The 14,298-nt window shown below is 48.9% G+C and overlaps 1 protein-coding gene across 1 annotated transcript; it reads left to right on the top strand.

Moving 5' to 3' along the window:
* The first annotated feature begins 6,118 nt into the window (after positions 1-6,118).
* On the top strand, positions 6,119-9,802 carry SLC35D3 (solute carrier family 35 member D3). The gene is made up of 2 exons (XM_032274666.1): positions 6,119-7,025; positions 8,052-9,802. Exons 1-2 carry the CDS (start codon positions 6,587-6,589, stop codon positions 8,852-8,854), a joined length of 1,242 nt encoding a protein of 413 aa, XP_032130557.1. The 5' UTR covers positions 6,119-6,586; the 3' UTR covers positions 8,855-9,802.
* The last annotated feature ends 4,496 nt before the right edge of the window (positions 9,803-14,298 follow it).

Below are 14,298 nucleotides of genomic sequence, written 5' to 3'. Positions count from 1 at the left end.
TAGGCACGGGCCACAGTGTTCAGCTTCTTTTTGATTCTTAGATCAGCAATACAGATTGCTTTTGAGAGACCCCATAAAGAAGACACGGCTTAACCTAAGTATATTGCAATGAACATGGTGCTCAACCACATCCTGAGAGCTGTCACACTGATGAGTTTCACAGAGCCTTTTCTCTTGCTGCTTGCCTTTTAGGAACTAATGGCGTTATACCAAGCTGTGGTTAGTAGAAGTGGGTCCACAATGGGTGTTCTCTGTATCAGCAGAATTTGTGATAGACCTTTAAAAGTATCCGACCCAACCTAGTCAGACATGGTGGTATACCCCTGTAGTCCCAGATACTTGGGAGGCTAAGGCAGGAGGATCACTTGAGCCTGGGAGGTTGAGGCTGCAGTGACCCAGGCTATGGCATTCTGGCCTGGGTGACAGAGTGACACTTTGTCTCAAATATATCTAACCCAGATAATATTTTTAATGAAATTTTTTCTTTTCTTTATAGAACGCAAGAGATTTTATTAACAAAATGATCTATCATGTATCTTTTAAAACAAAAACTTGTAATTTAAAAACTAACCTCTCCCTTGTTTTATTTTTTTCCCTCTATTCCAGGGATGTTAGAACACTGGCTTCATGATATATCACTCAGGTTCTTGGAGTCTGTCAATGAGAGTGGATGAATGCTTATCCCTTATCCAGTTGGTTCCTTAGAACTAGAATTGGAGAACTCTAAGGAGCAAACCTGGATTCTTTCCTAAATGACAATGTGCAAGATTTTTGAATTCTTGGTAACTCACAAGCTAAGCAGCTTTTGGACTTTAGAGGATGACCAGTCATTCTTTCCAGGTTGGGAAATCAGCATTTGTCCCCTGGCTGCTGAGCTCAGCTTTTATCTGCCTCCCCCAAGCTCCTCCTGCACCTGCAGTGACAGAACAGCACTAAAGAGTGGATAGAGGAAAAGGGAACTCAGTTACGGATCTGTGATCAGGGCACCGTGTGAGATGCTTTATATATGTTATCACTTTTAATCCCTATAACATCCCTGCAAGGTAGTCCTCCTTGTTTTCAGGACAAGGAAGCCAGTGTTCTCAGGAGTCATAGTAGCCAAGAAATGAAACGAATTTGAAATCTGGAATGATTGAATCCAAACCCGTGGTCCTGCCACATAGCCCCCTTTTCTTAGGAATAACAGAAATTGGCACACTGAAAAATAGTTAAGGTGTAGAACTTCTGGTGAGTAGATCCTGATTATTCCTGAGAGATTTGACAGAATTGAGTTTCCAAGTCTCAAGAGCTAAGCTGAGCCTGAGTTTAGTGACCCTACCAGGTCCATCAGGTTCAGGGAGATCCAGGCTGAGTCAACTGTCCTTTCTGCCTTTGGCACTTCTTAACTGTGTATCTTAGTAATAATTTGACTCTTCCAAAAATGAATTGGAATTTCTTACTTAACAGGCTTCTCCTTGTGTATACTAATCCACTTAAATGTGTTTTACTTTCATGTTTATACTGAATACTCCCAAATCTATACACCTACCTTCCCCACCTGGGTTTCCCACAAGCCTTTGCACTCGTTTTGTTCCAACAAACTCACTTGCGCACTAACCCAGCTTTTCCTCCTGCACGTGCTTTTTCATTTGTTGTCAAAAGTCAAGCTATTATAAAAGATTCATTTGGGTCAAGCTACAGACCTAAACACCATCCTTGGTTCTTCCCTTATTCCCACTTCTCTGCATACATCAAATGATGATCTATCATGGATCTTTTGAAACCAAAGATAGCGCCTAAACACCGCTCCCTTTATCTCTTCCCCTCAATCCAACCACCGTTGCCCCAGTTCAAGGCATCATCAGCTTTTCTCTGGACAATTGCAGCAGCTTCCTAAATGGGGTGTCTGTTTCCAGTTCTGTGCCCTCAGAGCCACCTTATTCTACACAGCTGCCGGAGACTGATCTCAAATGCAATCTGATTACATCAATTTCAGTATAAAACCTTTCTCTGCTTATAAGACTGCCTATAGGAAAAAATTCAAGACAACTCACCAAGCAGCCAGGGTCCTCCAGGGATAGCTCCTGCCTCTGTCTGCAGCACCGCCCATCTTTACGCAGCACCAGCATGCTCACAAATTCCTAATGTAAGTGATGCAGGTTTTCAGCTGGTCCATGTGCCTGGAGTGCCTTGCTCTTGGCTTGGTAAATTCTTACCCATTATTTAAAAGTCACATTAGGTTGTGGGCAGTAGCTCAGATCTGTAATCCCAGCACTTTGGGAGGCCAAGGCAGGTGGATCACCTGAGGCCAGGACTTCGAGACCAGCCTGGCCAACATGGTGAAACCCTGTCTGTACTAATAACACAAAAATTAGCCAGACGTGGTGATAGGTGCTTGTAATCCCAGCTACTTGGGAGGCCGAGGCAGGAGAATCACTTGAATCCAGGAGGTGGAGGCTCCAGCCTGGGTAACAACAGCCGAGATCATGCTGTTGCACTCCAGCCTGGGTAACAAGAGCAAACTCCATCTAAAATAATAATAATAAAATAAATAAAAGTCACATTAAATAACTAAAGAAGATTGACAACATACAAAAACTAAAATTGCAAAGCACATCACTAGCAAAGCTAAAAGAGGATATAACAGAAAGATATACTTCGTTTCATTATGCTGGCAACATATATAGAGTGGATGGTTAATAGCCAAACTTTACAAAAAGCTCTTAAAAATCACTAAGAAGGCTGGGTGTGGTGGCTCATGCCTGTGATCCCAACACTTTGGGAGCCAAGGTGGGCGGATCATGAGGTCAGGAGTTCGAGACTAGTCTGGCTAACATGGCGAAACTCCTTCTTTACTAAAAATACAAAAAATTAGCTGTGTGTGGTGGTGCACACTTGTAGTCCCAGCTGCTCAGGAGGCTGAGACAGGAGAATTGCTTGAACCCTGGAGGCAGAGGTTTCAGTGAGCCAAGATCAATACGTTGTACTCCAGCCTGGGCAACAAGAGCAAAATCCCGTCTCAATTACTCACCACATGGGATTCTCCATAGGAAGAATGCCTCTACAATGTGGCATTTGGCTTCCCCAGATTCAGTGATACAAGAGAAAAAGGACATCCAAGATGGAAGGAAGCCTCAGTGTTTTATAACCTAAAGTCAGGAGTGAACTCCATCACTTCTGCCAGGTTCTGTTAGCTGCACAGACCAACCCTGGTACAGCGTGGGAGGAGTTAACATAAGGATGTGAATGGGGAAGCAGGTATCACTGGGAACTATCTAGAAGGTTCATGCCCATAATATGCTTTTTAAAGTAGGAAATTATAGACAAATGTATATGATATCCTAGTTTTGTTGTTTTTTTAAAGGAGGAGTTTGTGTGTGTATAAACACAGATGCAAAAAAGACTGAAAGGTTCCACACCGAGCACAGCAAGCTCTGTGCAGTAGGCTTGGGGATGGTGAGCACTTATCCTTATTTTATAATAAGATTTACTTATTTATAAATTTGTTTACATATTTATAAATTTGCTTTTCTTTTATGTACTACAATGAGCATGTGTTACTTTTACAATGAAAAACAATGAAATAAGTAAAGATTTCAAAGAGACCATATTTCCTTCTCCAGGAAGCCTTCTTTGCTACTGCTGTCAAGTTGATGTACTTGTCCTGGTGCTCCCCTCTTTTCTGCCACACAATCCCACTGTTGCTAAGGACGAAGCCAGTGTGTTCATCTTTGAGCCCTCTGTGGCTAACAGACTACCTAGCACAAAATACCTGTACTGTATGTTTGTTGAATGAATGGATAAACTAAAAGATTTATTTAATGACATTAGTATTTATTGAGTGGTTCCAAAGATGATGTGTTTGAGTCTAGACCCTTGGTACCCTGATACCAGTAGGTCAAATAGCTATTGAGATCTACATTCATGTTCATCTTGATAATTTAACTTTGCTAAACATGATATTCTTAATTTTTCACAATTTTTTAAAGGAGCTCATCTAGTATCTGGTTTTGTGGGAGATGGGGGTTTAGGTGTTCTTTTGAAAAAACAACAACAACAAAAAAACCCTTATAGAAAAGAATTATATGCAAAGAAGTGGAGAAAATATTCTGTTTTATGCTACTGTAGGTTTCAAATATTAAGCTAAATTGTCTTGCCTAAATGAGAAGAGTAAGATAGCTGAATCAGCCCCAAATCTTTTACCTAATGTTAGTATCACAAATGGATGCAATTATAATTGCGGGCAGAAATGAATCATTCCAAAAGTAGGTCTGTGCAGCCACTTTTTTATATTAATAATATGCACTTAGGATGGCTTAAAGCAGTTATACTTTCATTGGAATGGTCTCTAGAAGCAGAAATCTGTTATTTGCTGATGTCTTTAAAAAGTTAATTTTCAGAGTTTTTAATCACTATTTTTGAATATACAGTTATACCACCACACAGAATGTGAACTCCTGCTTCAGACTTCATTATTTCCTAAATAACATCAACTCTAGAAAAATAGAGTCACTTAAACAGTCAGCGGCGTGTAACCACAAGTTTTAGCAACAAAAACCAAGAGCTCCCCAGAGAACTGGAAGCACGTGTTTCAGTATAATGCTTTCCAACCATTCCTGGAAAGTTGGTACCCTGGGCCATTCGCAAACATTTTCTTGGGTGCCCACCTATCGGGGGCAGGGAGGTGACCTCCTAGGCGCCGGGCACACGAGCTGGTGGACTGGTTGACATCGAGCTCTCTCGAGCTCACCGAAGTGAGCACTCAGAGCCCAAAATGCTGGCCCAAATGAAGGGCTGCCTAGGTGCTGCTGATCTCTGCTGTAATTTTTTTTTCTTCCCCTGTTGCGGTAAATCACGACTTCAACACCTGGGCTGAAGTGTCGCATTCAGCACAGAGGTGGAAGTAAGGGGCAGAAAACAGAAGAACTGAGAGAAATGGATCCTGTGTATGAAGACAACGTGATGCAGCGTTAAAAGGTTAGGAGGCTGCGATCCCCGGGCTAAGAGAAACAAACGGCTGGCGGTGAACGACATGGGTGCTGGGGAGCATTGATCTCGAACCTTTCCCTTACAGCCAAATCCTGGCCAAGGCCACACATTTCAGATCGCCTGAAAACCAAACTGTCTGGCGCTTGACGGTGACCTCGGCTGAGCGAAACCCTCCGTTGCTGATGATTTAACTACAGGTCCGTAGGTTACTTTCCAGGGAAAGAAATGAATTCTGAATAAAGAATCACCGAAGCCTTACTCCCTCCACAAAATTAGAATTCCCTTTTTCTCCTAGTCAAATAGGAAACACACAGTTCCCAAGTTCTGCGGTGCAAAGGTGTACCCTGGTCCAGAGAGGTGGTGACTCCCCCACCCCTCTGCCTCCCGGTTGTCCTGCTTCCCAACGCAACCCACGACGGTCCCGCAGGGTGAGGGTTCTTTGCAATCCCTTCCCTGGGATCCGGAGAGCGCCACGCGGAGTCTACCTGCAGGATGAGGGGCCCCGGGTTCCCGCCCCCTTCCCCTCTACTCCCCCACTCTGCGAGCGCAGCCAATCTTGCCGCCCGCGCTTCGGGAAGCTCGCCCCCGAGCTCCTCAGTTCCTGGTGGTGGCTACTTGCGGTAGAGACTTGGTTTCCGCGCGTTTGCTTATTTATATATTTGCCTCAATTGGAATACGATCCCCGCTTCCAGGCTCCGCTCCCGTGCGAGACCACTGCACCCCCCGAAAGCTTCCCCGGAGCCGCGCGCATAATCCCAGGACCCCCTCTGGAAGGCACGCGGAGAGCGGTGCGCGTGGCCTGGCACTGGAAGGGGCCCTCCTCTGGGCACCGAAGCACCCCGGGACAGCGCCCCCGGCCGCGGGTTGCTACTGCGATGCCCGGGCGTCAGAGACGGGATCCGGAGCTTCGGGGGCCCGCCGGCACCGACGGTTTTAGCTTCCCTGGCGAGCAATGGGACGAGGTCCTGCCGCTGCGCGGGGAGGGACTGTGGGTGGAAAAGCTGCTGCAGCGCCGGGGCGAGGGGGCCGGGGGCGCAGTCACTTGTTGCGACCAATAAACGGCGCTCGATCCTGATGCGCTGTTGTTTCTAAAATCTTTAGCTGTGTCCCGGGTCTCTCCAACTCAAGCACTTCGGCCGGGAAGAAGGGGCAAGCGAGAGCCTCTGGCTCTGTTGGGGGAGAGGGGCGCCGAGCCCGAAGAGGCCCCGTCCCGCCCTGCGGCAGCCGCCCCGGGGCACCCAGCCGCCTCCTTCCCTCCGAAGAGCGTCCCTGACGGTGAAACCGCGCGGGACACAACCCATCGCGGCTCACCACCCACTTACAAATCGCTGTCGCTAGGATTCCCGCCACTCCTCTCAGTCCGGCCCCCCCACCCCTGCCACTTTTCGGAGTCCCCCGCCCTCGTCACTGCCTCCCTGGAGCTGTGGGGCAGTCGGACGCGGAGCTGCCGAACCGCTAGATCGCCTGGCCGGAGCTGCCCTCTGCAGCCGAGCCGGCGCCCCCTGCCCTTCGCCGCCGCGCCGGGCGGGCGCCCCCGCCGCCCTCGCTCGGCTCCTCCCGGCTCCCTGCGCGCAGGTCGCGGAGCTCCGCCACCGCTGGGTGCGGCGGGGCCGGCGCGATGCGGCAGCTGTGCCGGGGCCGCGTGCTGGGCATCTCGGTGGCCATCGCGCACGGGGTCTTCTCGGGTTCCCTCAACATCCTGCTCAAGTTCCTCATCAGCCGCTACCAGTTCTCCTTCTTGACCCTGGTGCAGTGCCTGACCAGCTCCACCGCGGCGCTGAGCCTGGAGCTGCTGCGGCGCCTAGGGCTCATCGCCGTGCCCCCCTTCGGCCTGAGCCTGGCGCGCTCCTTCGCGGGGGTCGCGGTGCTCTCCACGCTGCAGTCCAGCCTCACGCTCTGGTCCCTGCGCGGCCTCAGCTTGCCCATGTACGTGGTCTTCAAGCGCTGCCTGCCCCTGGTCACCATGCTCATCGGCGTCCTGGTGCTCAAGAACGGCGCGCCCTCGCCTGGGGTGCTGGCGGCCGTGCTCATCACCACCTGCGGCGCCGCCCTGGCAGGTGAGCTGGCCTCGCGCCGACCCCAGCCGACCCCACCCACCCCGCCCAGCAGGGAAGAGACCGCGGGGTTCACTGAGTGCAACGCCCTCACTTCCAGATGGGGAAACTGAGGCAGAGAGCTGCGGAGAGCTTTGAGAGTGGTCTCTCAGCTCGCAGTAGGGACTTCCGGGACCCAGCCAGCCCTTTGCAGCGCTCCGGCTTTCTTCTCCCCAAGTCCTCCTGCCCCCAAGGTCCTGGCTTCCGACCCTCACCCCTGCTTCACCCGGATCGCTCTTCCCACAGCCCCCTCCACTGGTCTTCCCCGGTCACCCCATCCTCCGGGAGAGGTGGGAGAGCCGCCTGAGCCTGGGAGCTAGAGTCCTCCAAGCCTGGACCGACCCGGAAGGAGGGGGCCGTGAACTTCCTTGGGTCACGAGGGGCTGGAATGGGGATGGGGGATGGGGGCGAAGCTTAGGCTCCCGGGGCTACTGCAGAGTGGCTGGTGCCACGCGGGAGCTGCAGGCCTGAAGCAGACCCAGGTGCTGAGTGAGACGAGAGGCCGGGGCAGGGGGAAGCTTCACTGGGGGCCAGGACAGGCGTTCTCCCCAGCGCCTGGCCCGCTCTGGGTTACAGGTCACTGGCTCAGGCTTCCTCTTCCTTTGGTGCCCCACGGGGCGGGGGCTGGGAGGTGCAGGTACCACGCGCCGGAGTGACTTCCGTGTCAGCTCGGGAAAGCCACACCACCTTCCCCGAGGGCATGTGCGCTCTCCGGGACCTTTGTCGTGGACAGGGGAAGATGGGGTGACCCGGGGACATGGCGGGAAGGCGCACTAGACACTGAGTTTGGCTGTCGCATTTGACTCAGGTGGCCGAGGTACGACTGGGGTCTGTCACTCAGGAATCCGGTGGGCAGAGCTGGGGCGCGAACCCAGTCTGCTTTCCCTACCCGACGCGTTTTCTCCGTGGGTCCCCCCGCCCCACGCCAACCTGCTGTCTTCTCTCTTTTTCCTTCCCGCCCGGCTCGGCTGTCCACCTCCTGCGCCACAGGAGCCGGCGACCTGACGGGCGACCCCATCGGGTACGTCACGGGCGTGCTGGCGGTGCTGGTCCACGCCGCCTACCTGGTGCTCATCCAGAAGGCCAGCGCCGACACCGAGCACGGGCCGCTCACCGCGCAGTATGTCATCGCTGTCTCCGCAACCCCGCTGCTGGTCATCTGCTCCTTTGCCAGCACCGACTCCATCCACGCCTGGACCTTCCCGGGCTGGAAGGACCCGGCCATGGTCTGCATCTTCGTGGCCTGTATCCTGATCGGCTGCGCCATGAACTTTACCACGCTGCACTGCACCTACATCAACTCAGCAGTGACCACCAGCTTCGTGGGCGTGGTGAAGAGTATTGCCACCATCACGGTGGGCATGGTGGCCTTCAGCGACGTGGAGCCCACCTCTCTGTTTATTGCTGGCGTGGTGGTGAACACCCTGGGCTCCATCATTTACTGTGTGGCCAAGTTCATGGAGACCAGAAAACAAAGCAATTATGAGGACCTGGAGGCCCAGCCCCGGGGAGAAGAGGCGCAGCTAAGTGGAGACCAGCTGCCGTTCGTGATGGAGGAGCTGCCCGGGGAGGGAGGAAATGGCCGGTCAGAAGGTGCGGAGGCGGCAGGTGGCCCAAGTGGGCAAGAGGCCAGGCGTGGCCCCCGAGGAGTCCTGCTGGTGGCTGGGAGCTGTGAAGAAGGGAGCAGGAGGTCATTAAAAGATGCTTACCTCGAGGTGTGGAGGTTGGTTAGGGGAACCAGGTATATGAAGAAGGATTATTTGATAGAAAACGAGGAGTTACCCAGTCCTTGAGAAGGAGAGTAGGTACCTTGTGCATACACTTATTTTATATGTTAGAATGACATGTTTTCATGAGAGGCCTCCCCGTTTTATTCTTTGCGGAACGGGAAAGGGAAGAAAAGAAAGAGGCTGAAAGGTACTGACAGGTAGCCACAAATTTAGCACCTGTGTGAATTATTTAGTGTGACTTCACCTGAGGCATCACAGAGACAAAAGAATGTGAAGGTACTTAACAAAGTAAGGCAACGGTTTCTGCTTCAGACTCCTGGCACATTTATTTTTTGTCATTATAGCCATAACTAAATATCTGCATGTACCAAGAGTCCCTAAGCCACCCCCTCCAAAGATGGAGTGTAGAAATGAGACAGTGCTTAGTAAGTTCAAAGATGACATTCAGGGATGCATTTTTGATGACAGAACTAGTTTTTATCGCCAAGCGGGCAAAGAGTATATTGCTGAAATGATATATAAATATACTGAATTGATGTTTACTGTGTATAGTCATCTGAAATACCGTATTTACTCAGATTCTACTCACTTGTTTTTTAAAATAAGTGTCCAACTATTCTATTATATGGTGATAGAAACTGTTAAAGCTATTTTGAAAATATGAGTTCTTAGCGTTAATCATGAAGTCTAAAGTTTGCTTTTAGTAATTATTTTGAAAGTTGTTTTGGTTCATTGCTTTATAATATTTATTATTGAATGCCAAACCTATTCTCTTTTTCACTGTGTCCAATATTCTTTCAAGCAAATGCAATGGCTGGAATATAATTCAGAATTAACTGAAACCCAGTCAGAAGAGGGCCACCTGTAAAGCAATCCCTTTCAAGTTGCACTGCATATCCCCAACCACGTTACCAAAAGAGCAACTGCTATATTCACATTATGATATTTTTCTATCTTAACTTTGTCAAAATAAAGTATGAGTGTAACTATTAAAAGATACATTGTTAGAAATTTATTTTAGACACATGTTCTCTTGTTGCTGTATAGTGGTTTGTGTCTGCCTCCAATATGTGGTCACAGTATCTGGTGGGTAGGGACCACGCCATTGGAAACTTGCTAAATTAACAAAGCTATTTGGTTTGAAACAACAACAGAAACAGAAACACATCTTCCAGTGAAGGAAGCTGTTAAAGGCCTGGTGGAGTGGCTCACGCCTGTAATCCCAGCAACCTGGGAGGCCAGGGCAAGCAAATGGCTTGAGCTCAGGAGTTCAAGGCAAGCCTGGGCAACACGGCGAAACCCCATCTCTGCAAAAACACCAAAAATTAGCTAAGCGTTGTGGTGGGCATCTGTAGTCCCAGCTACTCAGGAGGCTGTGGGAGGAGGATCACCTGAGCTCAGGAAATCGAGGCTACAGGGAGCTCTGATTGTGTCCCTACACTACAGCCTGGGCAACACAGTGAGACCCTGTCTCAAAAGCAAACGCACACACAAACAAAACACGATAAAACACTGCATCGCACTGAGGCATGAAAGCCATCCACACCAGACTTCACTTAATATGGAATCTGAGAAGTAATAAACGTTCAAACCCACCAAGGAGGAAGCTTTCTGTGAGCTCCAGGCAGGAGAGATACTTTGAGAATGAGGGGGCCCTCTGATGTGCCAGCATGTTGCTGAGATTCCCAGAGAGCAGCATCTTATATTTTTCTTTCTTTTCTAAAAATCAAAGCAAAGCAAAAAGCAGAAGCAACAATGAAGTTCCGGCTCCATCTGTTTGGCTCCACAAGTGGCTGAGCAAGTGGAACTGTGGTTTGTGATTGGCCCTGGTTTGCTGGTTTCCACAGGCAATTGACTGTTGCCAGAGGTGCATCCACCAGCCATTTAAGATGTAGGAGACCTCACATGCTGCAGTTAGAGATGGTTTGTCAGGGTTACGATGACTTCTTCAAAAATAAGCATTTATTTTCATGCTAACATGCTAAAGAGCAACATCGTGTTACAACTATAGAAAGCTGAGAATTAATGAAAAGCAGCAAAGTTGGATGAAGTATGTATTTCTTGTGGACACCACTGCCAGATAAGTGAACAGAATGATTGTTTTTCACTGAAACAAAAAAAGAAAGAAATCTCCATTGGTTAAAAATGTGAGTTTGCATTTTTTACAGCAAAAAGGATTAACTCTTTGCTGTCAATGAACTTGTGGAGACACTCTATTGGACTTCTCTAGAGAAACAGAACCCATAAGAGAGTGAGATTTTAAGGAAGTGGTGATTGTGGGGTAGTCTGAGTCTATAGGCCATGCTGGCAGGTAGGAAACTCAGGCAGGGTTTCCATGTTGCAATCTTGAGGCAGAATTGATGTTGCTACTTCTGGAAACCTTACTCTTTGGTCTGTAGGCCTTCAGCTAATTAGATGATACATCTTACAAATGTCTTCGCAGCAACATCTAGACGCTATTTGACCAAACACTGGATACCACAGCCTAGCCAAGCTGACACATAAAAGGAATCCTTCCTCCACTGTCAGTAGCACTGGAGGCAATCCAAGACTCTGGTTCACCCTGACCTTCGGGCTCTGGTAAGGCCTTGCATCAGGCAGGCAGGGGGCTTCTGACCGGCTCCCGGATATCGGTATAGGTGGGACCTCACTGGAATTCACTCGCCACTGCTGCTAGACTGATCCAGTCTTTGTCAGTCTACCCCATTCTGACAACTTGGATTCTCCCTTGTTTCTGAAATTACACCCCCACCCAGTACCCAACTGGCCCCCTGCTTGGACAACCTGTCCCTATATCAATTCTTCATGGCTGAGGCCCAGCCTCACGCTTACCTGTCATTTCCCAACTAGAATCTGTCTCTAAAACATAGCTTGATGTCAGACAGACCTTCTCAATGCTGGCCCCCCAAATGCTGTCTAGCTTTATTTTGTTTTGTTTTGTTTTATTTTATTTTATTGAGACAGGTCTTGCTCTGTCTCCTAGGCTGTAGTGCAGTGGTGCCATCATAGTTCACTGCAGCCTCAAACTCCTGGGCTCAAGTGATCCTCCCACCTCAGCCTCCTGAGTAGCTGAAAGTATAGCTGCATGCCACCACACCTGGCCAATTAAAAAAATTTTTTTTGTAGAGAAGAAGGTCTCACTATGTTGCCTAGGCTGATCTCGAACTCCTAGTCTCAAGCAATCCTCTTACCTCAGCCTCCTAAAGCATTGGAATTATAGGCATGAACCACTGTGTCTAAGCCTAGATCTCTATGATTGAGGATGAGATCAATCAGAAAGATCAGTCACACTGGGGCAAGGCTGGGGACAATGGCTGACACTTGTAATCCCAGCACTTTGGGAGGCTGAGGCAGGCAGATCATTTGGGCCCAGGAGTTCAAGACCAGCCTGAGCAATATGGCGAAGTCCTGCCTCTACAAAAAATACAAAAAAAAAAAAAATTAGCCAGGCATAGGGGTGTGTGCTTATCATCCCACCTACCTGGGAGGCTGAGGGGAGAGGATCACCTGAGCCCAGGGACGTTGAGTCTGCAATGAGCTGTGACCATGCCACTGCACTCCAGCCTGGGTGACAGAGTGAGACCCTGTCTCAAATACAAACAAATAAACAAACAGATAAATAAGAAACACTGAGGCAATGACTGCCCAGAACTGCGTAGGTGAGAGGGTGCGTGAATGTTACTGGGGTTGCTGAGCAGAGCTGAGCACTGACCTGAGCTCCTGCGAGAGGAGCAGTCCTACAAAAGCAGTCACTCACTGTCAGAGGACACCGTGGTCTAAGTGACTAATAGCAATACTTCACGAAGACAAAAGTGGGTGAATCTCTTAAGTCCTTAACTGACTGAAGACTTTTCTGCATTTCAGTTTGGGAATTTTCTATTGCCCTACGTTCAAGCTCACTGATTCTTTCTCTGGCTGTGTTGAGTCTTTAGAAGAACCCATCAAAGGCCTTCATTTTCTGTCACAATGTCAATTGTTAACTTCCAGCATTTCCTTTTGATTCTTAGATTTTCTTTTCTCTGTTTCCATTACCCATCTGCTCTTGGAGGGTTCTGCTTTTCCCATTAGAGACCTTACCATATTAATCACAATTATTTTAAATTCCTGTCTGATAATTCCAGAATCTGTGTTATATCTGAATCTAGTTCTGATATTTACTTTGTCTCTTCAGAATTTTCCTCACCTATTTAGCATGTCTTATAATTTTTTTCTTGGAAGTTACATGCTGTATTAGAAAACAGAAACAGAGGTAAACAGGCCTCTAGTGTGAAACTGCATGCTAATCTGGCTAGAAATCAGGTTCTGTTGAATGTCTGCTGCGGCTGTAGGTGCAGGTGCCAGAGGCTACAAGCTTTCTCCAGCATCCTTGTTTTGTCTCCCTGTTGTCTTTGGGCTTCCCTGAGAACTCCTCCTTCCTTAGAGTCAGGCACATTGCCACTCTTTCAGGTGGAATCCATTGTGATTAAACTGGAGCCTGTGGATGTGGTGGTAAACTGTGGGGAAGGGGAAATGTTCTGCAATCTTATTAAACTTCAGCCTTTTAGTAGGCCTGTGTCCCTAGTCCCTGACCTTCACAAGTGTTTCCTCGCCTTTCCCCCCTCTCTTTACATGAGACAGGAAGGCTAGAGGAGCCTGGAATGGGAGAGATGCCCTTTCCCCAGGTGGAATAAGGCTCTGGGGAGCCTTTGACCCTGGGAGTCACTAGCCTAAGTCTTAGTAATCATTTTTTTTTTTTAAACAGAGTCTCACTCTGTTGCTGAGGCTGGAGTATTTACTACCCATTTCTTCCCAATCCTCCAGCCCCCAGCAATTACTAATTCCAAGGTTAGTTCCGTGACAGTCATGGGACCTGGTCAGAGCCAATGAGATGCAAGGATGCTTTTGGCAAGACTTAATTAGGTTGCATATTTTTTTCTCAATGGATTTGTACCTAGGAGGATGGAGTAGGGTAAAGCAGAGCTGCTGTTGCCATCTTGGCTCACTGCAACCTACCCCTCCTGGGTTCAGGTGATTCTCCTGCTTCAGCCTTCCAAGTAGCTGGGATTACAGGCACCCCCGCCCCGTTTCCCAACTATGCCCAGCTAATTTTTGTATTTTTAGTAGAGACAAGGTTTCACCATGTTGGCCAGGCTGGTCTCAAACTCCTGACCTCAGCTGATCCTCCCGCCTTGGCCTCCCAAAGTGCTGGGATTATAGACGTGAGCCACTGTACCCAGCCAAGTCTTAGTAAAATTGTCCCTGGTATTGTAACGGGGAGTGCTCTCGTAATCACAGTGATTACTCTCCCCTCCCCTGACCAGGGGGCAAGGGGCGCTTTCTCAACTCTTCACTACCTGTGGGGCTCCTGGAGGTCAGGCCCATGAAAATGTGACCCTTAGGAATTTCTCCCTCTCTCAATAGTCCATATTAAGCCTCCAGAAATTTATCAAAATTACCGTTTAAGTGTTTTGACCAATGGCTCCAGTGGCCTCTGCTCCAGGTAAGGAGATCTCAGCTATAAACTTTTG

This window comes from Sapajus apella, unplaced genomic scaffold (genome assembly GCF_009761245.1).
Source record: "Sapajus apella isolate SASKATOON/1434 unplaced genomic scaffold, GSC_monkey_1.0 scaffold6, whole genome shotgun sequence".
Classification (NCBI taxonomy): domain Eukaryota; kingdom Metazoa; phylum Chordata; class Mammalia; order Primates; family Cebidae; genus Sapajus; species Sapajus apella.
The sequence above is the reverse complement of the archived record's forward strand: the minus strand, read 5'-3'. Positions and strand labels throughout refer to the sequence as shown.

What these genes read in the sequence shown, in the direction of transcription:
- SLC35D3 (XM_032274666.1), top strand. Translation starts at nt 6,587, where the DNA reads ATGCGGCAGCTGTGCCGGGGCCGCGTGCTGGGCATCTCGGTGGCCATC. An exon ending in CTGCGGCGCCGCCCTGGCAG is followed by an intron (nt 7,026 to 8,051) that starts GTGAGCTGGCCT and finishes CCTGCGCCACAG; the next exon opens with GAGCCGGCGACCTGACGGGC.